This window comes from Podarcis bocagei (assembly GCF_964188305.1).
Source record: "Podarcis bocagei genome assembly, chromosome: 5".
Lineage (NCBI taxonomy): Eukaryota > Metazoa > Chordata > Lepidosauria > Squamata > Lacertidae > Podarcis > Podarcis bocagei.
The window spans coordinates 79,421,698-79,443,115 of record NC_138129.1 but is presented as its reverse complement, the minus strand read 5'-3'; the positions used below and the strand labels follow the sequence as shown (position 1 = coordinate 79,443,115).

Here is a 21,418-nt window from a genome sequence, read left to right as displayed (position 1 = left end):
CCGCTCACAACACAGAAAATGACTACAGAGGTAGGGGACTTTTCCAGAGAAACTGGATACTTATAGAGCTCATCTCAGCTGATGAAAAGGAAGCTGAGGGTTATGCAGTTAGATTGGATTGGGAAGTAGGCAGCATAAGATTTGCTCTCATACAAATATCTATTCAAATGAGATGTTTTGCTTACCGATGGATAAGTAGAATCACGCTATTAGGAAATGGAAAAGCAAAGCGACACAATGGTGTTACTCACTTGCAAAAGGGTTCTTTACAGAAAAGATCAAGGATGAAAAATTAAACGAAAGCATAACATGCAACCTCAATATAGGTTCCTTTTATTGTGCCAACTCTGTAGACACAATTTGATCCTAAGCACTTAACCCTCCTGCTGCCTGTGACCAGTGTCCCTACTATCTGTCCTTAAGCTGTTTCCCCCCCCCCCTTCAGTTTTAAGTAGGAATGGGAGAGAAATTAGATATAGTTTTAATTTTATTGAAGGAGTACCAATATGCAAACTGAGACACAGCTATCCTTTGAAATGTGCAAGTCTGAATTTTGCAATGCAGTTCAGCCAAAGTGTACAACAATGCAAATATTAGGGCAGAAGAGTACATAAAAATGGATGTGAAAGTAGCATACAAAATGCATTGTTTTAGGGAAAACAGCTTCAAAAATGTGTGTATTAGGGGAAACTGCATGCAAAAAAAGTGTTTGTTTTTAATAATTCACATGAAAATTCTGATCAATTTTAATGGGGATTTCTTTATTTGAAAAATGACAAACTGGTGTGGAAATGCAAAGAACTGAATTGAAATATGAGAAACTGAGAGAAATGGAAATGGGCAGATTCATTCTTCCGTAGATCTGATCCCAAAAGTAAGCTAGCTTGGAGAAAAATGTTTGGGGTAGGAGTGAGTCAGGAGAGTCAAACAGCAGATGGGGAAAGTGTTCAATTCTCTTTCTCCACACACCCGTTTTGCTCAGCACAGCTGAGTATAAAATAGGAAAGGAGAACCAGCTGTAGCCAACCAGGTGTCACGAGCCTCAAACTGCCATGAGCTAATATGACTAATGGTCAGGGATGCTGGGAGTTGTAGTCCTATAACATCTGGGGAGCCCCAGGTGTCCCCATCATTAGCTTGATGGACCCTAACTTCTACTAGGTCAGGGCTCAGTTTGATCTGTGATGCACAGTTCTGTTTTGAGATCGTTTTCAATCCAGTTTTTAAAGGTTACCTTAACTGAACATTATTTGCATTTTTATTGTAACCTGCTTAGAGATTTTAATTACATTAAATGGTACAATTTAAATCAATCAAACAAACAAATGCAGCACAGAATAGTGTTTACCTCAGGTGGGAAAGGTTTGCTGTCTGGGTAGGTCACAACCTGTTAATGAGAAAAAAGTAGGGTTTTTTTTATTAAGTGTTGGTGGTTTACCCTGCTTTTTGAACAAAGAAACAAAAAAGTTCTTCAAAATACTCAGAAACAGAGGAGCTGTAGCACTGCAGATTCACATTCTATATACTAATGGCATACAGCGAGGAAGTTCAGGAAATAATCTCCCCTCCAATTTCCCAGTTTTAATTTTCTTGCAAGAAGATCTGGCATTTCCCCCAAAGAAGGTATTTTGTGGGTAATGACAGCACTTTGCTATCACCAATGTTAAGAGCACCAAGAGGTCCTTTTGTAGATTCCAAAAGGCTAAAACGAATGGACACACAATCTCTTAAAGAAAAGACTGCTGTATGGGAGTTGCTATAAAACTATGGACATTGGGATGCAGAAAGGGGGGGTATGGGGGAGTCTCAGAAAAGAGGTCTATGAAAAAATGTTATGAAATTATACGTGTTTGTATGTCTTTTTAAGTGTTTGTTTGTTCTTTAAAACTTTGTAAAACCAATAAAAATTTTATAAAAAAAAAAAAAAAAGACTGCTGTAACCGATTTCCTCATAGCAAAACATGTATAAAACTTTGGCTTGCTGAAGCAAGGATCAATTCAATGTTTGCCAGCCTTTAAAATTTTATTGGAAAGGAAGAAAAAAAACCACCTACATACCTTTACTTTGCTGGTGGAAACCGACTGTAAGATATAGAATATAAATGTGAGTTAAAATCGCTTGAAATACCATGCATCAACTCATCAACAAAGCAGTTTTGCACCTAGATCTTGAGCATGGTTTGCTCCCTGTCAAGATTGCAACTCAGCACACATCCTGGTGCAATCTACTTTTTGAAGATGTAAACTGAGTCATTAAACTTCGGAGAAAGTTTATACTTGTAAAATAAATAACAATGTGGAAAGCGTTCTTACTTGGCCATATGATGACTGATCACCGGAAGCAGCTGCATTCTGTAAACAAACCAAAACTCCCTTAATTTCCTGAATGGTATGATTTAACGAGAGGCACACTTTGGGAAAGAAAATGATTAGCTCTGTAACTGGATGCTTAGTGGAGGAAGGCTGGTCCAGGAACTAAATTTATTAGGGCAGCCTTTATAGTTCAAGAAAATGTAGAAATAAGACTAAAATTCAGTATAAATCCTAGGAATTCTGGATAGCAGACCACCCTGTTGGACTGGTAAGAAATGAGAACCTCTTCAAGCAGCCTTTCGGCTAAAAGGGGGAGCCTACCCTTGATACAGGGTCATGGGTGGTGCTGTGGGTTAAGCCACAAAGCCTAGGGCTTGCCAATCAGAAGGTTGGAGGTTCGAATCCCCGCGATGGGGTGAGCTCCCTTTGCTCGGTCTCTGCTCCTGCCTACCTAGCAGTTCGAAAGCATGTCAAAGTGCAAGTAGATAAATAGGTATCGCTCCAGCGGGAAGGTAAACGCTGTTTCCGTGCACAGCTCTGGTTCGCCAGAAGCGGCTTAGTCATGCTGGCCACATGACCCGGAAGCTGTATGCCGGCTCCCTCAGCCAATAAAGTGAGATGAGCGCCACAACCCCAGGGTAATCCGTGACTGGACTTAATGGTCAGGGGGTCCCTTTACCTTGACCTTTACCCTTTACCTTTACCGTTACCCTTCATATATAGACAATATTGAGTGAAATTGACCAATAGGCTGACATAGTATATGGCAGCTTCCCCTGCGTTGTAGAGCAGGGAACAGGAATAAAACACAAAAGAGATAATTGATAAGAATAATGATCTGTTGTGAGCTTGACAGAAGTGTACAATAGATGAGCCTTCCTGCTTTGGCTCATCTTCCTTTTTATTTTTATTTTTTTCCTATTTTTATTTTTTATTTTCTTTTATCTTTTCCATAGTTGCTTATGTTCTGTGTTATGTACTTTGATATTTTTTGTAGTTTTTAAAGTTTTTTTTCATTACTATTAAGGAATTTTCCTTTGTAATTTTGGTTGTCTATATTGATATGTACCTGTTTAAAGCAAAATAAAAGTTTGAAAAAACAACAACACAAAAGAAAGAGGCATACCAGTACTTACATCTCTGCAGCCAAACTTGTTGTACACGCTTGCAGTTCCTCCCTGTGAGCAAAAAAAAAGCCAGTTGTCTATTTTTGTGCTGGTCAGCAGGCACGTCAGTGCACATGGATATGGTACAATTGTGACTATATCATTCAGATGGATAGATCAAACTGGATAGATCAAATCACACAGAGAGGGGCATGGCCAGATTTAGGTTTGATGAGGCCCTCAGCTACTGAAGGCAATGGGGCCCTTTATATGTCCAGCTGTCCTTTGTCAACAACAAATTGTCACTGTTTTCTGTGTTGAATATATGCTATGTGGTAATTTATGGACCTAATAGGTCCATACACAACACAAAACACTCTTGCTGCATGTAGGTTTTATTTTATTTGTTTTTTATCTTATATTTTGGAAATGTACATCCAAGCTTTTTTCCTTTAATTTTTTTGGGGGGGTCCTCAAGAGAGTGGGGCCCTAAGCTATAGCTTGTTTAGCTTATACATAAATCCGGCACTGGAGAGGGGCAGCTATAAAATGGGGTAATCTCTTATTTTGCAGTAACACAGTTCACCGAATCCTCAAGTACAGCTTGTGTTATGCAACATTTACACTAGGACAAAATTCTAGAATCAAGAGGACAGAGTGTATACTTACCCCACCACAGCCGCTTCCACTGCTGCTTCCTTCTTTGACCACTATGACCTGGAAAGAAAAAATGATGCCTGTCATTTCTGAGCCAGAATTTGGGGGGGGGAGGGACTGCAGCCTACTGCACAGTACAGTGGTACCCCGAGTTACAAAAGCCTCAGGTTACAAACGCTTCAGGTTACAAACTCCGCTAACCTTGAAGAGTTACCTCGACTTGAGAACTTTTCCTCAGGATGAGAACAGAAATTATGCGGCAGCAGCATGGTGGCAGTGGGAGGCCCCATTAGCTAAAGTGGTACCTCAGGTTAAGAACAGTTTCAGGTTAAGAATGGAACAAATTACCACATTTTTTGTTCTATAAGACCCACTTTTTCCCTCCTAAAAAGTAAGGGGAAATGTGTGTGCGTCTTATGGAGTGAATGCAGGCTGTGCAGCTATCCAGAAACCAGAACAGCAAGAGGGATTGCTGTGCAGCCTGCATTCGCTCCATAAGACGCAGTGATCCCTCTTACTGTTCTGGCTTCTGGGATTCAGAATATTTTTTTTCTTGTTTTCCTCCTCCAAAAAAATAGGTGCGTCTTATGGTCTGGTGCATCTTATAGAGCAAAAAATACGGTAAGTTCGTAACTAGAGGTACCACTATATACAAATCTTTGAAGCCTTCACTGGCTTAACTGCTGTGTGGAAGCTCCCGACAGCTGCACTTTTTGTGGACTTACTGTTGATTATGCACGCAAGTTTCTCCCAGTGTCCACATGGTGCTGACCTCATCAGAGTGCAATTCCACAATTCCCCACCCCCACGCCCAGTGATTAATTTTGATTTGCTGTTTCCACTGTACTTTTTTCTTTTAACTTATCAGATTCCCTGCAGAAACAGCAAATCTGGTTTAAATGGGGAAATACTATGGGAAGGCATTTTGATGAGAATTTATTACACGTGGATTGTGCAAAAAACCTCCAGGCATGAGCAGCACCAAGGATGTTAGGAGAAGCAACACAGCACTTTTCCTTCGTAAAATTGTCCCCTCCCAAGGACTGCTTGGATTGGAACAGCTGTGATGAGACTAACATTACTTGTGGCTACTGTGTAGTTTGTAGTGAGGTGTAACATGTAGTTTGGCTCTATCAAGTCCTGAGAAGAAACAAAGAATTAATGGCAAGGAAAAAACAGCAATTACCTTGGCTCCACTGCCACTGCTCTGCGATGATCCTTGTGTACTCTGAAAATTAATCAGGAATTTAAGATTATGATGAGGGAATAAATGAGGGATAATGACGAGGGAATAAATGAGGGAATATGACGAGGGAATAAATGCAACCCAAGCCTTTAATATTTAAAGATCACAAAAGGAAAAATAATTATTTCATTATAAACAGAGCTGCTCTGAAATTCATTTCAGTGGACCCTTTGACTGTGCTCGAATGCAGCACAGGTTGGTTTAAATTTTTAAGACATGGGAGAAGAGTTAAAAAGCCTCTGTGGAATCTTTGGCAAGTGATCTGTTTGGGCAGGCACCAAGAACAACAAATGAAAGAAGTGAAAATTCCTCTCTCTGTTATTTGGGTCAAAACAGGAAGAGAGAAAATAGGAGAAAATGGAGGAATGTGCCTTTGGGGGTAAAGTCAAACTGTTGGAGGGTTACAGCTGTAGAGAACAATGCAGGAGAGACATGTTTCATTGCATCTAGGGCAGATGAAGGCGTCCAGCTGTACTGATGCAGATATACCAGAAGCGCAAACGGAAGACACAGTAATAAGGACTGGATAATTTTATGCAGAAGAATGAGCCTGACACTTCAAACTTACCCGAATAAAAAACCTGTCTGAACCTGCAGTGTTTATGTGCAGAAGGATTTTTTAAAAATTTAAGACAAATGTGTATATAATTGTCGTATCTTGTAGGGGAATAAGGACCTTTTAAGGAAATAATGCTTACCTTGACACAGCCACCACTGCTTGACTGTACTGCTCCAGCCTGAGAAAAAATAAGATTGTTTTGTTTTTTAAAGAACTTTGAGTGCTATACAACGCTGCTGTGGTGTTCGTACAGAGCCCCTGGTTGTCTCATGGACTATTGACCCATACACCACTAATCCGCTGCCACCAACCAGGTCCTCCCTGGTAAATCTCAGTCAAGTTCTCAAGTTAACAAAAAAGAGTGTAGCTTATTGCAGACACAAATAAACTTTAACTGCATTCCAAACGTTGTTACTCTTTACCTTCTTGGTCTTATTTTATCCTGTCTTTATCTCTTCTACCTCCCCTCACACAAGAACCCACTGCACTAACTGTCTCTCTATTGCCAACTGCCTGCCAACTGCTTTTCCAACTGCCTTTCCCAACCAGCCAACCCACTAAAACCAACCAACTAACCACTCAAACCTCGGGCTAAGCCCTTTTATAAACAGGTAGGCTCCGCCTCCAGCTTTCCTATTGGTCTACATTTTAACCCTTTCTCTCTCCCCTCTACAGACATTTTCTAAACGAACGGGCAAACGCCACATCTGCTCTTCCAGTTATGCAGCAGACTCTTGTTTACGCAATGAAACACCCCACTTCTCTCCTTATAGCCTCCAGCAGGCTAGTCTAGGGGAGTGCTACTCCCCACTTCAGTATCTGTTGCCTGAGGCATTTGCCTCATTTTGCCTAATGGTAGGGCCGGCCCAGGGGTAATATTAAAAGGGACTTTGTGCCTTCCTTACGCATTTCAAGTACTATAGCGCTCACGGCAGTGAAATGAAGAAGTGTTCTCAGCCCACTCAATTTACTTAACCAGTCAAACTGCATTATAGCCTTCTACCAAGTACAAATATGTCTCTTTCCCAGTATAACTGGGTGGACTTGTTCACACCAGGTAAAGAAGAGAGTCAATTAACTCAAGCAGAGTGGGCCGTTCTAAACATTTCAGGAGTGCAACCCAGGTGCATGCTGTTCTGTTTTATGAAATGGTACTGGTTGGCATCCGTCTGTCTCGGGAGACAAAGGAGGATGGAGGAGTGTGCCTTTGGGGGTGAGGTCAAGCTGTTGGATGGTTGCAGTTCCTGGTGTGGCTATAGAGACCAATGTGGGAGAGACATGTTTTGTTGCAGCCGGGGCTGCTGCACACCTGATGGGCGTATCTCAGTTATGGAACAGTCTTCCCAGAGAGTTTTGCCTAGTGCCACCCCTTTTAGCCCTTTCTGTTTATTCAAATGTTTTAAATAACTTACGTAGCTGGTTCTCTCAGTTTTTAAATTTGTGCTTCAACTTTGGGGTTGTGGAGAGTTTTGTTTTCTTGTTGCTTTTCATTAAACGGTAAGATTTTATTTTACCTTGTATTCCCATTGTGTTTATACTTATTCAGGGTAAACAACCCAGAGAACTTTATATTATGGGTGAGCTTACAGACACAGTAAATATATAAGCACGCAATTAAAAAGATCTTGACAGTAAGTGAGGGAAACGCTGAGGAATCTTTTTAAAAAAAGGTTCTTACCTCGCCACAGTTGACATTCACAGTCAGAACGGACTGAAAGGAAAAGAGATACCGCTTTGTAAAGTAGGGACTATACCTAATAAAATGTTGCAAAGCTGTGAAGGAATACCTGGTGGTTCTGTAAGGGTGGATCTGCTTACAACAATTCCACCATGTTATTAGCCCTTCATTTTAGCAGCATTTGAAATCTGCAGCATCAACTGACGATTCTTCATGCATCACTAGCCACTTGCCAACCCGGACAATCGCCCACCAATGGGAAACTAATACTGCAATTACTAGCTAACTGCCGGCTACTGGAGTAGGAATACCATCACCACAGGGATGCTAGCGAAGATAACATTCCTGTTATATGTTCCATTATTGATTGATTGATTGATTGATTGATCAATCAATCAATCGATCCGAGGTGTTTTTTATCCCACTCATAAATCCACACACTCATTCATGGGGGTACTGTTTATCGTGGCACCTCGGTGGTGAGGACGCATAAATCCCATCATTTTCAGTTTCTTTTTCTCAGTCTTAAGTTTGGTTTGCCACCTTTCCACATAAATTTGCAATTAAGGAAAAAAAGCTCGTGTGTACATTTGTTTGCATTTCCCTGTGTTTTTCTCCTAACATATACAGTTTTGATTTCTGCAAGCAATTCCTGCTCCCCCCAGCACAATGCAATTTTGAACATGATTTCGATTGATAAACATTCTCGTGTGCACTTTTCAATTACGTACAAATTTCTGCTTGCATTCTTCGGTTGGAGGACTGCATCAGAGAAATGAGAACTTTAGAAGAGTACTGTGTTTTAGTTTGCATATTGGTTTGGCAAGTGCAACTTTTGTAGGCTTACATTTAAGTGTGAACTGATTTAATTTTGTGCCCCACCCCCGCATCTCTGCTCCATGGTATATGTAATACCCGCCACTTGAGAGCAGGGGCAAACTGGATGCTTGAAATCACTCGGAATAAAGGTTCTTAAGATCCTATAAATAATGTTACCAGTTCCTAGAATGTAGTCATATCTTATACTGTTCCAATAAAATATGTGCTAGAAAAATAATAAAATTTGACTTTTGTTACTGCCTGTTCCAGTGTTGCAGCCTCAGCAGAAATTCTGACAGACTGGCATCTGATTCTGAATAAATGAGTCCCTTCTAAAGGGTCTCCTCCATTTCTTAAGTTACTGGAGTGATGTGGCAAGAAGCAGCCATACAGAAGATACAACCACGCTGCTAAAGGAACATAATGGTGGGTCATATTCATAACATTCATGATCAAGTGTTTGAAAAACATGCACTTGTTCTGTTCAGTTGAATTACACCCCTCCTTTGGTTTGTAATAAGTATTTCACAAATACCTTCCTCCTGCTCTTTTCTGTGGCATTTTCTGTTCTGGAGTCCGGCGTCGCCTCAGAATCAACAGGTATCTCATTGTCATAAACTGCCTCAGTGTCACCAAGGAGGGTGTTGAAATCAAAATCATCATCGTACTCCTCAGAATCATCGGTAATATCAGAAACCGTTGATGCCACAGAATCATTGGCTAGGTCTGAGCTATTGGCTGCCATTGAAACATTGATGGGTTTGGAATCACTGATGGGTTCGGAATCATTGATGGGTTTGGAAATATTAGCCACTTCTGAAAATCTGGGTGAGAGAGTTTTGCTATGAACGCCAACCCAATAGGTATCATAATCTTGAAGAAAAGTAGCCCTGAGAGGGGAGAAAAAACACCAAGAAATCATCACTATTTCTAGTGTTGAGGCTTTTCTCTAATGAGATATATAATATCATATATATTATACATAAGATTTTTCTCTTGGGGGAATTTGCATTATACTTTTCAGTCCAGAATTATCTATTTCCCCAGCTACTCTGGGTGGGTTACAGCATATATAAAAACATAGTAATACATCACTATGTATTAGAATGAGGTCCAGCATTGAGGGCTTCTGGCGGTTCCCTCACTGCGAGATGTGAGGTTACAGGGAACCAGGCAGAGGGCCTTCTCTGTAGTGGCGCCCGCCATGTGGAACACCCTCCCATCAGATGACAAGGAAATAAACAACTATCTGACTTTTAGAAGACATCTGAAGGCAGCCCTCTTTAGGGAAGTCTTTAGGGAAGTTTTGATTCTACAGTGGTGCCCCGCAAGATGAACGCCTCGCAAGACGGAAAACCCGCTAGACGAAAGGGTTTTCCGTTTTGGAGGCGCTTCGCAAAACGAATTTCCCTATGGGCTTCCTTCGCAAGACGAAAGCCCATAGGGAAATCTCTGGGACAGCAGGGAAGCGCGGCGCGTCTTCCCCACTGTCCTCGGACCTCCTCCGAAGGCTGGCGGTGGGGCGGAAAGCCCTTCTCCCCGCGCCAGCCTTCGGAAGGCTCCTCCGAAGGCTGGCGGTGGGGCGGAAAGCCCTTCTCCCCACGCCAGCCTTCGGAAGGCTGCTCCGAAGGCTGGCGGTGGGGAGAAAAGCCCTTCTCCCCGCGCCAGCCTTCGGAAGGCTGCTCCGAAGGCTGGCGGTGGGGCGGAAAGCCCTTCTCCCCACGCCAGCCTTCGGATGGCTGTCCTGAAGACTTGCGGTGGGAGGAGGGTTTTCCTTCCCACCGCCAACATTCAGAATGCCGCGCCCCTTCCCCTCTGTTCCCGTACCTGTCCTGAAGGCTTGCGGTGGGGAGAAAAGCCCTTCTCTGCACCGCCAGCCTGGCAAGCGGTTTCCATAGGAACGCATTAATTGATTTTCAATGCATTCCTATGGGAAACCGTGCTTTGCAAGACGAAAAACTCGCAAGAAGAAAAAAACTTGCGGAACGAATTAATTTCGTCTTGCGAGGCACCACTGTATTTTAAATATTTTGTTGGGAGCTGCCCAGAGTGGCTGGGGAAACTCAACCAGATGGGAGGGGTATAAATAATAAATTTATTATTATTATTATTAGTAGTAGTAGTAGTAGTAGTAGTCGTAGTAGTAGTAGCAGCAGCACCAGCAAACATTCAAAACTTCCTGATACAGGGCTGCTTTCAGATGTCTCCTAAAAGTTATGTCGTTCTTTATCTCCTTGACATCTAAAGGGAGGGCGTTCCACAGGGAAGGTGCCACTACCACAAAGGTAGTGCACCTGCCTGCATCATCATCATCATCATCATCATCATCATCATCATCATTTATTATTTATACCCCACCCATCTGGCTGAGTTTCCCCAGCCACTCTGGGCGGCTCCCAATCGAGTGTTAGAAACAGTACATTTATAATTTCCAAATATATGGCCACACATGCAACCTTGATATATTTTGTTCCTTTTATAAAGAAAAACTAAAGTCCCTCGATAAATATTACATAGCAAGAAATCCACAACTTACATAAGGCGAATCTTATTCGTACCCTGAGGAGCAACCCAGGTAGTTGTGACTTTGCGTTTTACGCTGGGATTTGTGTGACTTACTGCTGAATTCTGAAAGGAGAAGGCAAAAGAAACAGAATCCAGACACACAAGTTAAAAAAAAAACCCACACAGCTCAAAAACAATATTTGAGGTAAATTGTTCCTCATGCTATAGTTGAAACGCGATCACTAATTAAGGCTGCAGTCCTATAGCTACTTACCTGAGATTGGGAGTAACCCCACTGAACTCAACAGGACTTATTTCTGAGCCGATGTGTGTAGAATTGTGTTCTAAAAGTGCAATCTTATCCATGTCTATTCAAAAGTAGGTCCCATTAAGTTCAGTGGGGCTTACTCCCAGGAAAACACTGGTACAGGATTACAGGATTACAGCCTAGGCTACTCTTACAGTTGAATGACCTTTCAACAGCATTTAAATCTGAAAACATGAAATTGATTTTCATACTTTGCAATTCGGCTTCTAGTGTTGATATTAACTCAAAGTTTCATAAAATTTTGGCTGTGAGTTTTTATCTATTTAAGAAGGTGTTTCCAGAATGTTCCCTAATTGCAAGCCACCTGTAGGATAGCACCAGGTACTGACCACTAAATGTCAGGTGCCGGCAAACATTGACTGCTATCGCATTTCAGCTACCAGATACCATCAAAACCAATGTATGCACAATGCCACCATTAAACATCAAATATGTGCTGGATATTCAGTTTTCAAGAATATTTGCCATTAAAATCCACACAGGAAAATTTTGAAAAGGAAATTTATCCCAGCTCTATAAACACTTGTGTCCTTGGCAGATGCCCTGGCGGAAAACTGCCTTGCCTATCACAAATAGTTTGGTTATGAAAAAGGAGGAAGACAGGTACCGTATTTTTCCATCTATAAGACGCTCCCATGTATAAGACCCCCCCTATTTTGGGGGACTCAGTTTTAAGAAAATAAGGGGAGATGGCCCAAAGTTGTTCAGCCTGTCTGCCCAGTCAGCTGTGGGCAGGAAACACCCCCCAGATTGCTCCCCGCTCGCTGTGGCATCAGGAGAAGCCGCGCTCCAGCCAACCAAATGGCTGGTGGCGCCCCACATCTCCCTGCCCCCCATGCCACTATCCATGTATTGGATGACCCCAGTTTTTTTACATGATTTTTGAGTCAAAAAAAACCTCATCCAATACACGGAAAAATACAGTACATCTTCCGTATTTTTAAAGAAAAGGAAGAAACGGAGCGATGATACATTCTGTTTTGAGGCTAATGAATACTACAGTGGTGCCTCGCAAGACGAAATTAATCCGTTCTGCGAGTCTCTTCGTCTAGCGGTTTTTTCGTCTTGCGAAGCAACCCTATTAGCAGCTTAGCGGATTAGCGCTATTAGCGGTTTAGCGGCTATTAAAGGCTTAGCGGCTAAAAGGCTTTAGCGGCTTAGCGGCTTAGAAAAAGGGGGGAAAGCGGGGGGAAATCGGAACACTTGCAAGACGTTTTCGTCTTGCAAAGCAAGCCCATAGGGAAAATCGTCTTGCGAAGCAGCTCAAAAACGGAAAACCCTTTCGTCTAGCGGGTTTTCCGTCTTGCGAGGCATTCGTCTTGCGGGGCACCACTGTACTCTGGCACCATCAAGAAAGCAATTTCTCATGTTAAATGAACACATACCGTCATGTTGGCACATGGGTAGCCTTGCGTATTTGGATCCCTGATGCGAAACATGCCAACGGGAACATTGCCATCAATTTCCCGAGCCTGTACCATAAATGCTGTGAATCCAGCAGACGATGTTCCTTCTAGAGTCACTGGGGGAAACCAACAGATAAATTTAATATAAAGACTTTTAACAGAGTTAAACTACGCATCAGAAATTTCCCATTTGATCGCTTGGGTCTTTCATTTTTGCAGAGCAGGTTTGTCTCAGTCAGAAACTTTATTGGCTAAGCGATTGCAGCATTTAGAAAGCCAGGATGATTTACATCCATGGCAGTGAATAGTAATCGCTTCTGAATAGCTTCAGGAATCAGATATGTTCTCATCTCCAGTGTGTCTTCTGTGAGTTCATTACATCAAAGAAACACCGCTCTCATGAAAAGACAACATGCATCGGCATTTATTTCCATTTCAAGTTTGAGTTTAAATACCCAGGAAGAAGCTCAGATTCTCTGCTCAGTAACTCCTGTGTTTTTTCTGCACTGTGGAATTACAGCATTCAAACAACTGGACTCCACCACAGAATCCTGAAATATATTTTGCTACATAACCTAACTTCAAAGAACAAAACGGTACAATAATCTAGCTGTAGCACCTTCCTATTTAAGGAATTCCCCAATCCAGAACATTTTTGTCTAATATAGTGCATTTTCACTAATATATGCTCTAATACATGATTTTTTGACACATTACTTAACCAGAAAGCTGCAATTACTTAACTAGAAAATTTGGAGAAGTGTGAATTTTGATGAATGGCTGTGTTTTGGTTGTTGCTTTGTTCTGGAAGTGCAAGTCAAGTCATTTTATTATGGTCAATGACCAGTATAAAAATAAAAAAAAATGCCAATTACAAAATTTAAAAGCTCAAGGCAAGGTAAAATAATAGAAAAGCACATATACATGAAAGAGCAGTTCTGGAAGGACAAATTTGGTAGTTTTGCTTTTTTTAAATGAACTGAATCACATTTCTCCACCATCCCTACTCTGATCCATAACTTTAGCAGGTTATGTAATGTACCTTGTATTTCATTTCCTGGATCGTATCTATCAAATGATACAGAGACTACATAAGGGGGAGTAGATGTCTGTGGTCCTCCTCCACAATTCGGCAACATGGAGAAACAATCTATTGAAACATCTTTGTATGGAAATCCAAGGGTGTTGGGCAGGAAGACAGCACAAAAAATGACCACGAAGGAATAATACTTCTCCATCTGAAGAAAGAGAATAAAGCTATTTATAAGAAGGTGGAGGAACCATGATTGACACCAATGTACAAAGAACATTTAATTCAGTTAAATGTTAATGGTAATAAGAGTATGCAACTTCGTTATATTCAGTTATTTGCTTGATTATGATTATATTAGTAAAAGTAATTTTATTATGGACGTAGCACTTTTGATAAGCAAACCTTACCTATTCAAACTGGACCTTGCTTGTGTATTTAGTATGTGAAAAATCTCAATAGTATTTCTGTATTACAAGAGGGAGACCCAAGGACAAGAGGAACGAGTCAGTATCTTTTGTCGTCAGTTGCTCAAACCCTCAAAAACCCAAAGTACAGTGCTGTTTCGGCTTCCACTGGACCTCACCAACTTTATTAATCCAAACTAAGTTTCACCAGATAATGTGTGAGCTTTAGTATATATCTCCCACTTTTAAAGACCTGAAAATCCCAAGAGGCAGGCTTGCCCAAAATGGCCTCATGGTCCAAATGGAGTAGCATAGCAGACCAAGAATGGCATACTGTGTGCATAAGTTCAGCTCTATGGATCTTGGTTAAGTTTCAGCAATAATAGTATATATTGTTAAAGCTATGCATTTTTATTATTTAATCCCATGTTGCTAATCTCCCTGCCCCCCCAGTCATATGAAGCCCATATTCAATGAATTAAGAAACAGTTGACTTTTTCTGAACTTGCCTGCCTGACAGAACTAATCAACACAATAGTTTATTAAGGCAACCTATAACCATAGATGCGGTTTATAGTTCTGGATTAAATGCCAGAGAGCATTATATCTTGTAGTTGCCACAGAATAAGGGTGTCACACGTGCTCCCTTAAAACAGGGAGGTGGGGAATCTTTGAAATATTAGGGAATTAACCTAGTGTCTGTAAGAAATATGCAGACATCATCTTTGAAACTCTTTTCTTTAAATAAACAGCTGCTTGAGACAGTCATGTTAGCTGGAAAAATCCACGAGGCAATCCGAAAGAAACTTTAGACTGCTAGGTTCAATTGCTGAAGGGCACTCCTGTCTGTAATTACCAAATTATGGGGTGCTGTTCTGAAGGGAAGCAGGTGGGGAGAAACCCTCTTGGGAATTAACCCTCTGATGCCTTAAGGAAACAGTTGAGGAAATAGTTCTCTGTCTGGAAAGAAAACTTTGGAACTGGACCCGACCAAAGAGGGTAGGCAGAAGCAGTAGAAAGAATGATGGAAAGTCACAACCCCACCAGGAATTTAAAGCACATTGCTTCCCCCAGAGAATCATGGGAAGTGAAATATACTCAAGAGTCGAGAGTGGATTTCATGCTCTTTATTCAGCTCATAGTGGTGAGGAGGAATGGAAGTTCCCCCAGAATGTCTGCTTTATATACATTATTTACACAATGGGCCCCATGTGATTGGCTAATTCCGGGATTCACCTGTAGGCCAATCAGGTTGCGGATTCACTTCCACCTGGAGCTGGATTGGGTGGCTCCTGTAGACCAATCAGACTGCTGCATTCTGGACCCTATTGTTCTAGGACCAATCAGACTGCTGCATTCTGAATCCTATTGTTCTAGGACCAATCAGACTGCTGCCTTTTGGATCCTATTCAACTCAGTACATAACAGGAAGTGTGGTTTACCCCTCAGAGCACTACAATTCCCAGCATTCTTAACATTTCGCACCTGGGCGTAGCAAGGATTTTTGTTAGGGGCAGGCCTTTTGTTAGGGGGGCAGAACCTCAATTTGCTATGTATTTTTATTGATTGGGGGGCAGCTACCCCTCCTTGCCCTCACCCTTGGCTACACCCATGATTTCCCACGATCCTTTGGTGGGGGGAGAGCAATGCTCTTTAAATGTAGGTTGTGGGTGTAGCTGGTGAAATGAAACATATTTGTGTCTGTTCTTCATTTAGCTACTTAGGTAGCAAACTGTTCATTCACATTTTCATCTTCAGTCGTATATTGTTGGCTGGGTTTGTTTAGTTTACAGCATGTTATGGTTTAAGAAAAAATATATATGAAAAAGTTATATAGATGGTATCCAACACCTGGTAAATTAGCTAAAATATACAAATTAAAATCGAGTAGGTGTTGGAAATATAAAGAGAATAAAGGTACCTTTTTCCATATATGGTGGGCCTGCAGTAAGATAAAGGCTTACTGGGAAATGATACATAATGAATTGAAAAAGAGGTTTAAGATGGCTCTTGTAAAAAAACAAACCAAAAAACACCCCAAAAGCTTTTCTTTTAGGCATTATGGGATTGGAGTTACCTTGTTGTTGTTGTTTAGTTGTGGAGTTACCTAAGCACCATAAAATTTTATCTATGTATGCAACCACTGCTGCAAGAATGGTATTTGCCCAAAGATGGAAAGAGGAAGACGTCCTGTCGAAAGAAGAATGGCTACAGAAACTAACGGAATATGCAGAAATGGCCAAACATACTGGAAGAATAAGAAATTGAAGTCTTTAAGGGGGAATGGAAATCATTTATTGAATATTTTAAAATTCATAGAATCATAGAATCATAGAGTTGGAAGAGACCACAAGGGCCATCGAGTCCAACCCCCTGCCAAGCAGGAAACACCATCAGAGCACTCCTGACATATGGTTGTCAAGCCTCTGCTTAAAGACCTCCAAAGTAGGAGACTCCACCACACTCCTTGGCAGCAAATTCCACTGTCGAACAGCTCTTACTGTCAGGAAGTTCTTCCTAATGTTTAGGTGGAATCTTCTTTCTTGTAGTTTGGATCCATTGCTCCGTGTCCGCTTCTCTGGAGCAGCAGAAAACAACCTTTCTCCCTCCTCTATGTGACATCCTTTTATATATTTGAACATGACTATCTTTTCACCCCTTAACCTCCTCTTCTCCAGGCTAAACATGCCCAGCTCCCTTAGCCGTTCCTCATAAGGCATCGTTTCCAGGCCTTTGACCATTTTGGTTGCCCTCCTCTGGACACGTTCCAGTTTGCCAGTGTACTTCTTGAACTGTGGTGCCCAGAACTGGACACAGTGCTCCAGGTGAGGTCTGACCAGAGCAGAATACAGTGGCACTATTACTTCCCTTGATCTAGATGCTATACTCCTATTGATGCAGCCCAGAATTGCATTGGCTTTTTTAGCTGCCACGTCACCCTGTTGGCTCATGTCAAGTTTGTGGTCAACCAAGACTCCTAGATCCTTTTCACATGTACTGCTCTCAATCGTAAACAAATTAAGACATTAGCAGAATTAATGTAAAAACATGCAATTTTTTTAAAAAAAAGAGAGAAATGGATGGAAATAAAATATAAAATAGATTTAAATTGGGATATGTAGGAAAATAGAGTAAATATAAGGAGCCACAGAAGGAGGGAGAGGGAAGTCGAAATATGATATGTAAAGATGATTCTGTTTGAAATGTTTCTCATAAATGAAAATTATAAATAAGAATAATAAATATTTAGTTTCATTCTTTCTGCAAAGGAGGGCCGGCCATGTGCCGTGTTTCCTAAAAGTGTATCAAAAATTGCTCAGGAATTCTCAGAGGTCATGTAAGAGAAGGCAGGAGGAAGTTGATTGGATATCCACAAGTCACCTGACTTCCTAGGTAAAAGAGTTCTACTAACACCTGCAGTTCCAACTCCTGTGAGCTGTCATGGCAATATAGTGAGTAAGTAATCGGTATTCCCAGTTTAAGCCCTGAGTTAGAGCTCTTTTGAAACCATTTTCATCTGACTCATAAAGCTCATATACTTGATTCTGTTCTAATTATAGTGCACCCAAATGCACTTTAAAAACAGGAGTAAGTGCTTCTGTTTCTCTTAGGTAGTGAGTCTGTCTCCCCACACTAATTGTCACACTACTAATGACACACACACATACACACAAAAAAAGAAATATATATATGTGTGTAGTTGCATGGCTGATTCAGTCCCAAGACTTGAGACTCTCCTCAGGTTTCAGATGGGCATTTTGTTTATTTACATTTATTCAGTTAGACGAACATTCATCCATTAACTTATTATAATTATTAAAAGTGCCCAGCAACTCCTTTTTATTATTGCAAATGTTGCTCTGGCGAATGGACAGGGGGAGGCATTTTGTTATGACACAGAGACCAATCCAATCTGTGCTGCTCACTGACAGCTTTGGCAGCGAACTAACATAACCAGTTCCAATTAAGTTCAGTCCCAGGCACAAAATTGTTGGTCCAACATGAAGCCGAACGTTCTTCCAAAGTGTTTTGCTACTCAAATTAGTCTGTGTGCTCCCATTGATACTCTGACTCCATTGCATTCAAATTAGCTGGTCTGGAAAAACTGGTAAACAGGAATGCTGCTTAAGATACTCAATAGATTTACATGCTCTGGCTTGTCACCAAATAAATGACAGACTCTGGGGAAAGTCTTCTTGATCCTTCATTTCTGACTGGGAGCAGACTGGCTGTAAGTTATGTGGCAGCTTGGATGCAGGAATTAAGCTGGGCAAAAATGGTGAAGTCTTACAAAACACTCTGTTATACCCTCCAACATTTCTTTTTTAAACTGGAGATGTCAGGAATTGAACCTGGAACCTTCTGTATGGAGAGCATGGGTGGCATCCAACTAATGTGCTATCACCACAAGGAACTTGCCCTGTTCCCTCCCTGCTCATGCTCCACATCATCCCCATATCTGCTCTAGAGGGATGAGGGAACCTCCAGAACTATTTTAGGGGTGTGTGCAGGGGCGGAGAGGCATAATGTCCTGTTGCACAAGCAGAATTCCCTGAGCTGAAGGAACAAGTTAGCTGGGTACCACCCTGTGTGTTCAGCCACTGAACTGTGGTCTTTCCAGACATGTCACAACAGTTCTCCAATGGGCACCTTGAATCACACTCGCACAACCACATCCCACACAACAGCAGGACATGTTCCCAAAATCCTTGCATTAAAGATTCAACAAATGCAAAATACAGTGGTACCTCGGGTTAAGTACTTAATTCGTTCCAGAGGTCTGTTCTTACCCTGAAACTGTTCTTAATCTGAAGCACCACTTTAGTTAATGGGGCTTCCTGCTGCCGCCGTGCTGCCGTAGCCCGATTTCTGTTCTTATCCTGAAGCAAAGTTCTTAACCTGAAGCACTATTTCTGGGTTAGCGGAGTGTGTAACCTGAAGCGTATGTAACCTGAAGCGTATGTAACCCGAGGTACCACTGTATATTGAACACATACACGAAATGGTCCCCAAGCAGTGGAAACTCATTCTTACATCTCAAGTACAGTGGTACCTCGGTTCTCGAACATCTCTGTTGACGAACGTTTCAGAACCCGAACGGCCAAAACCCGGAAGCAAATGCTTCCATTTTCAAACACGCCTCAAAAGTCGAACAGCTTCCACTGTGTGTTTTTCAATTTTCTCAGTTGAATTTGCAGGTGGCCCTTTGCACCTCGGATTTCGGAACTTGGATTACGTTCAAGAACCGAGGTACCACTGTATAGGCCAGATATGTGGCTCCGATTCCTGCCATCTCAGCCTATCAGCACAGGCAAAGGTGGAAGGCCAGAAGAAGGGATGGGAAATATTGCTTATCATGAGACCTTTTGCTGACTTTGACGCAAGCCAGGCACTGGGACCTTTGACATAGGGCCAGTTATATTGCAGATGGAGGAGATGGAGGAGAAGTTATTCTCTATCACAGTCCAATTCCAATGACCCTGTTGGAGATCAAGGCAGCCTTTTCCCTAGGACCATCACTCAGGTAGGAGATCTTGATCTCTGACAACAATCCCACTACCGTTGCCATGCTCCCAATGTCTCCAGAGGAGAGGCAATGCGTATCCACCCAACAACACCAAGACCAATGGAGAGATAGAGTTTGGGTTGACCTCATGCTCCATGACTTACTGCTTAGACCCTCCCCATGAGGAAATACACTTCAGTGAAGTGTAGGCACGAGTATTCAGTGTAGCTAGTATAATAGTTCTTTGGAGGAAGTGGGGTCAAGGGAGTCTTGGCAGCCAGGAAGAGAGACCCAGTGTATAGACTAGCCGTTGCAGAATCACTCTAAACATCTACCCATCTTATTCACAGTCCTTCTCCTGTGGGACAGGGAGAGGTCAACTCAGAGGTTGTGCTTTGGGCAGCATCTCCCTTCAACCCTTGCTTTGGGTTCAAACGATTGACAAACTTGCACATCTGTCTTCGGTGTTCAGTAGGATCCTTCATCTTGCAGGGGATCTCACATGTCTTCTGGCCTGAACTGCCTCGGCAGAACTCTCAACAGGTGTTTCCGGGCCCAATATGAAACGTATACTTTGGGCGATCCCACTTTCTTCCAGATGCATGAAGATTACCAGGAGGGGCCCACAATGAATGCACCCGAACAGGTCTGTGGGCCTGTTTCTCGGTCACAGCAACAACCCACTCTTTTTTCAGCTGGTTGGACTAGGCTAGCAATGTTGTGCAAGGAAATGCAAATGCAAATTCAGATTGAGAAATAAATGTGTATATTTACCACCTGAGAACTTACACAATTCGGAGTGAAAATAAAGAGCAATTTCGTTGAAGTAAAGTAATTGCCTGCATTCTTCAGATACATGGAGATAATTCCTGCTTAAGGCCATTGAATTTTATGTAGGAAGTGGAGGCATTAAGATTTCTCTTCCTTCAATGAACTGTATGTTTCCATATTCTTTCTCTTGGTGTTAACAGAATGTATGCCCAATTGCCCATCAATCTTCACATTTAACTTGGCTTGACTTCATAGGACTATATACACCATAAACCTGCATTATCTGCATTAACTTTTCTCAGCTACTTGATCCTCAACATCTCGGTTTAACCCCTCAGTTAATAGTAACAACAAATACCTTAAACATGCACTCAGTTATGTCACCTTTCCATCCCAAACTTTACTTTCTGAATAAAATACAACCTAAACAAGCCAGTTTGGGTCCACCTATCGGGGTTCAATTTCAAAGCCTGGCTTTATTCTCCAGTTGAAAACATTTCAGTCAAGACATTCCATTAAGTACAATTCAGTGTCTGTGAAAATCAATGGTGCAAGGGGAAACTGTTTAGAATTCCAGCAACCTACCTTAATAATCCTGTTTCTGGTCAGCCTTGGTACTTGTGGCTCTGTCCTGCAACCTTGTAGTGTAGGACTCTGAGAGCAATGTAACAAATAGCAGGGAAGAACTGGGTGGCTCAACCTGTTGCAAGGCAGAGGATGGAGAACAGCCCATTAATGACACCTCAGCCTCCACCTCAGAAATTACCACATGGCAAATGAAATCACCTATGGCAGTAGTCATTCTTTCCCTGACCTTGAAGACACTTTCCTTCCTTCTGTGATCTGCAAAGGTTGATATTTAAAATTGCTTCTTAAATTGGCTGCTTAAAGTTGTAACAGTTTGCCAAATCAAAGCTTCAGGTTTGTTATGTTGTTTTCAACTTCCCAAAGTCTTTCTCCTCACAGTGGGGAAATAGAGCAAACCTGTACCCCAAAACTGACAACTTTAAAGCTGTTTCTATTTTAGCTGTAAGCATAGGCGCCGACTCCATGGGGCTTGAGGGGGCTCGAGCCCCCTCAAAAAAAT

At 41.8% G+C, this 21,418-nt stretch overlaps 1 protein-coding gene across 1 annotated transcript; it reads right to left on the bottom strand.

The window, feature by feature from the left end:
• Nucleotides 1–59: 59 nt before the first annotated feature.
• LOC308587405 (uncharacterized protein) lies at nt 60–21,076 on the bottom strand. The gene is made up of 14 exons (XM_081195051.1): nt 20,917–21,076; nt 13,660–13,855; nt 12,597–12,733; nt 10,915–11,006; nt 8,914–9,268; nt 7,560–7,592; nt 6,021–6,059; nt 5,263–5,304; nt 4,089–4,136; nt 3,450–3,491; nt 2,314–2,352; nt 2,059–2,082; nt 1,349–1,387; nt 60–206 (listed from the first exon to the last, which is right to left on the bottom strand). Exons 2-14 carry the CDS (start codon nt 13,853–13,855, stop codon nt 75–77), a joined length of 1,218 nt encoding a protein of 405 aa, XP_081051177.1. The 5' UTR covers nt 20,917–21,076; the 3' UTR covers nt 60–74.
• Nucleotides 21,077–21,418: the final 342 nt, after the last annotated feature.

What these genes read in the sequence shown, in the direction of transcription:
- LOC308587405 (XM_081195051.1), bottom strand. Translation starts at nt 13,855, where the DNA reads ATGGAGAAGTATTATTCCTTCGTGGTCATTTTTTGTGCTGTCTTCCTG. An exon ending in TCCAGGAAATGAAATACAAG is followed by an intron (nt 12,734 to 13,659) that starts GTACATTACATA and finishes GGTTTCCCCCAG; the next exon opens with TGACTCTAGAAGGAACATCG. An exon ending in ACCCATGTGCCAACATGACG is followed by an intron (nt 11,007 to 12,596) that starts GTATGTGTTCAT and finishes TTCTCCTTTCAG; the next exon opens with AATTCAGCAGTAAGTCACAC.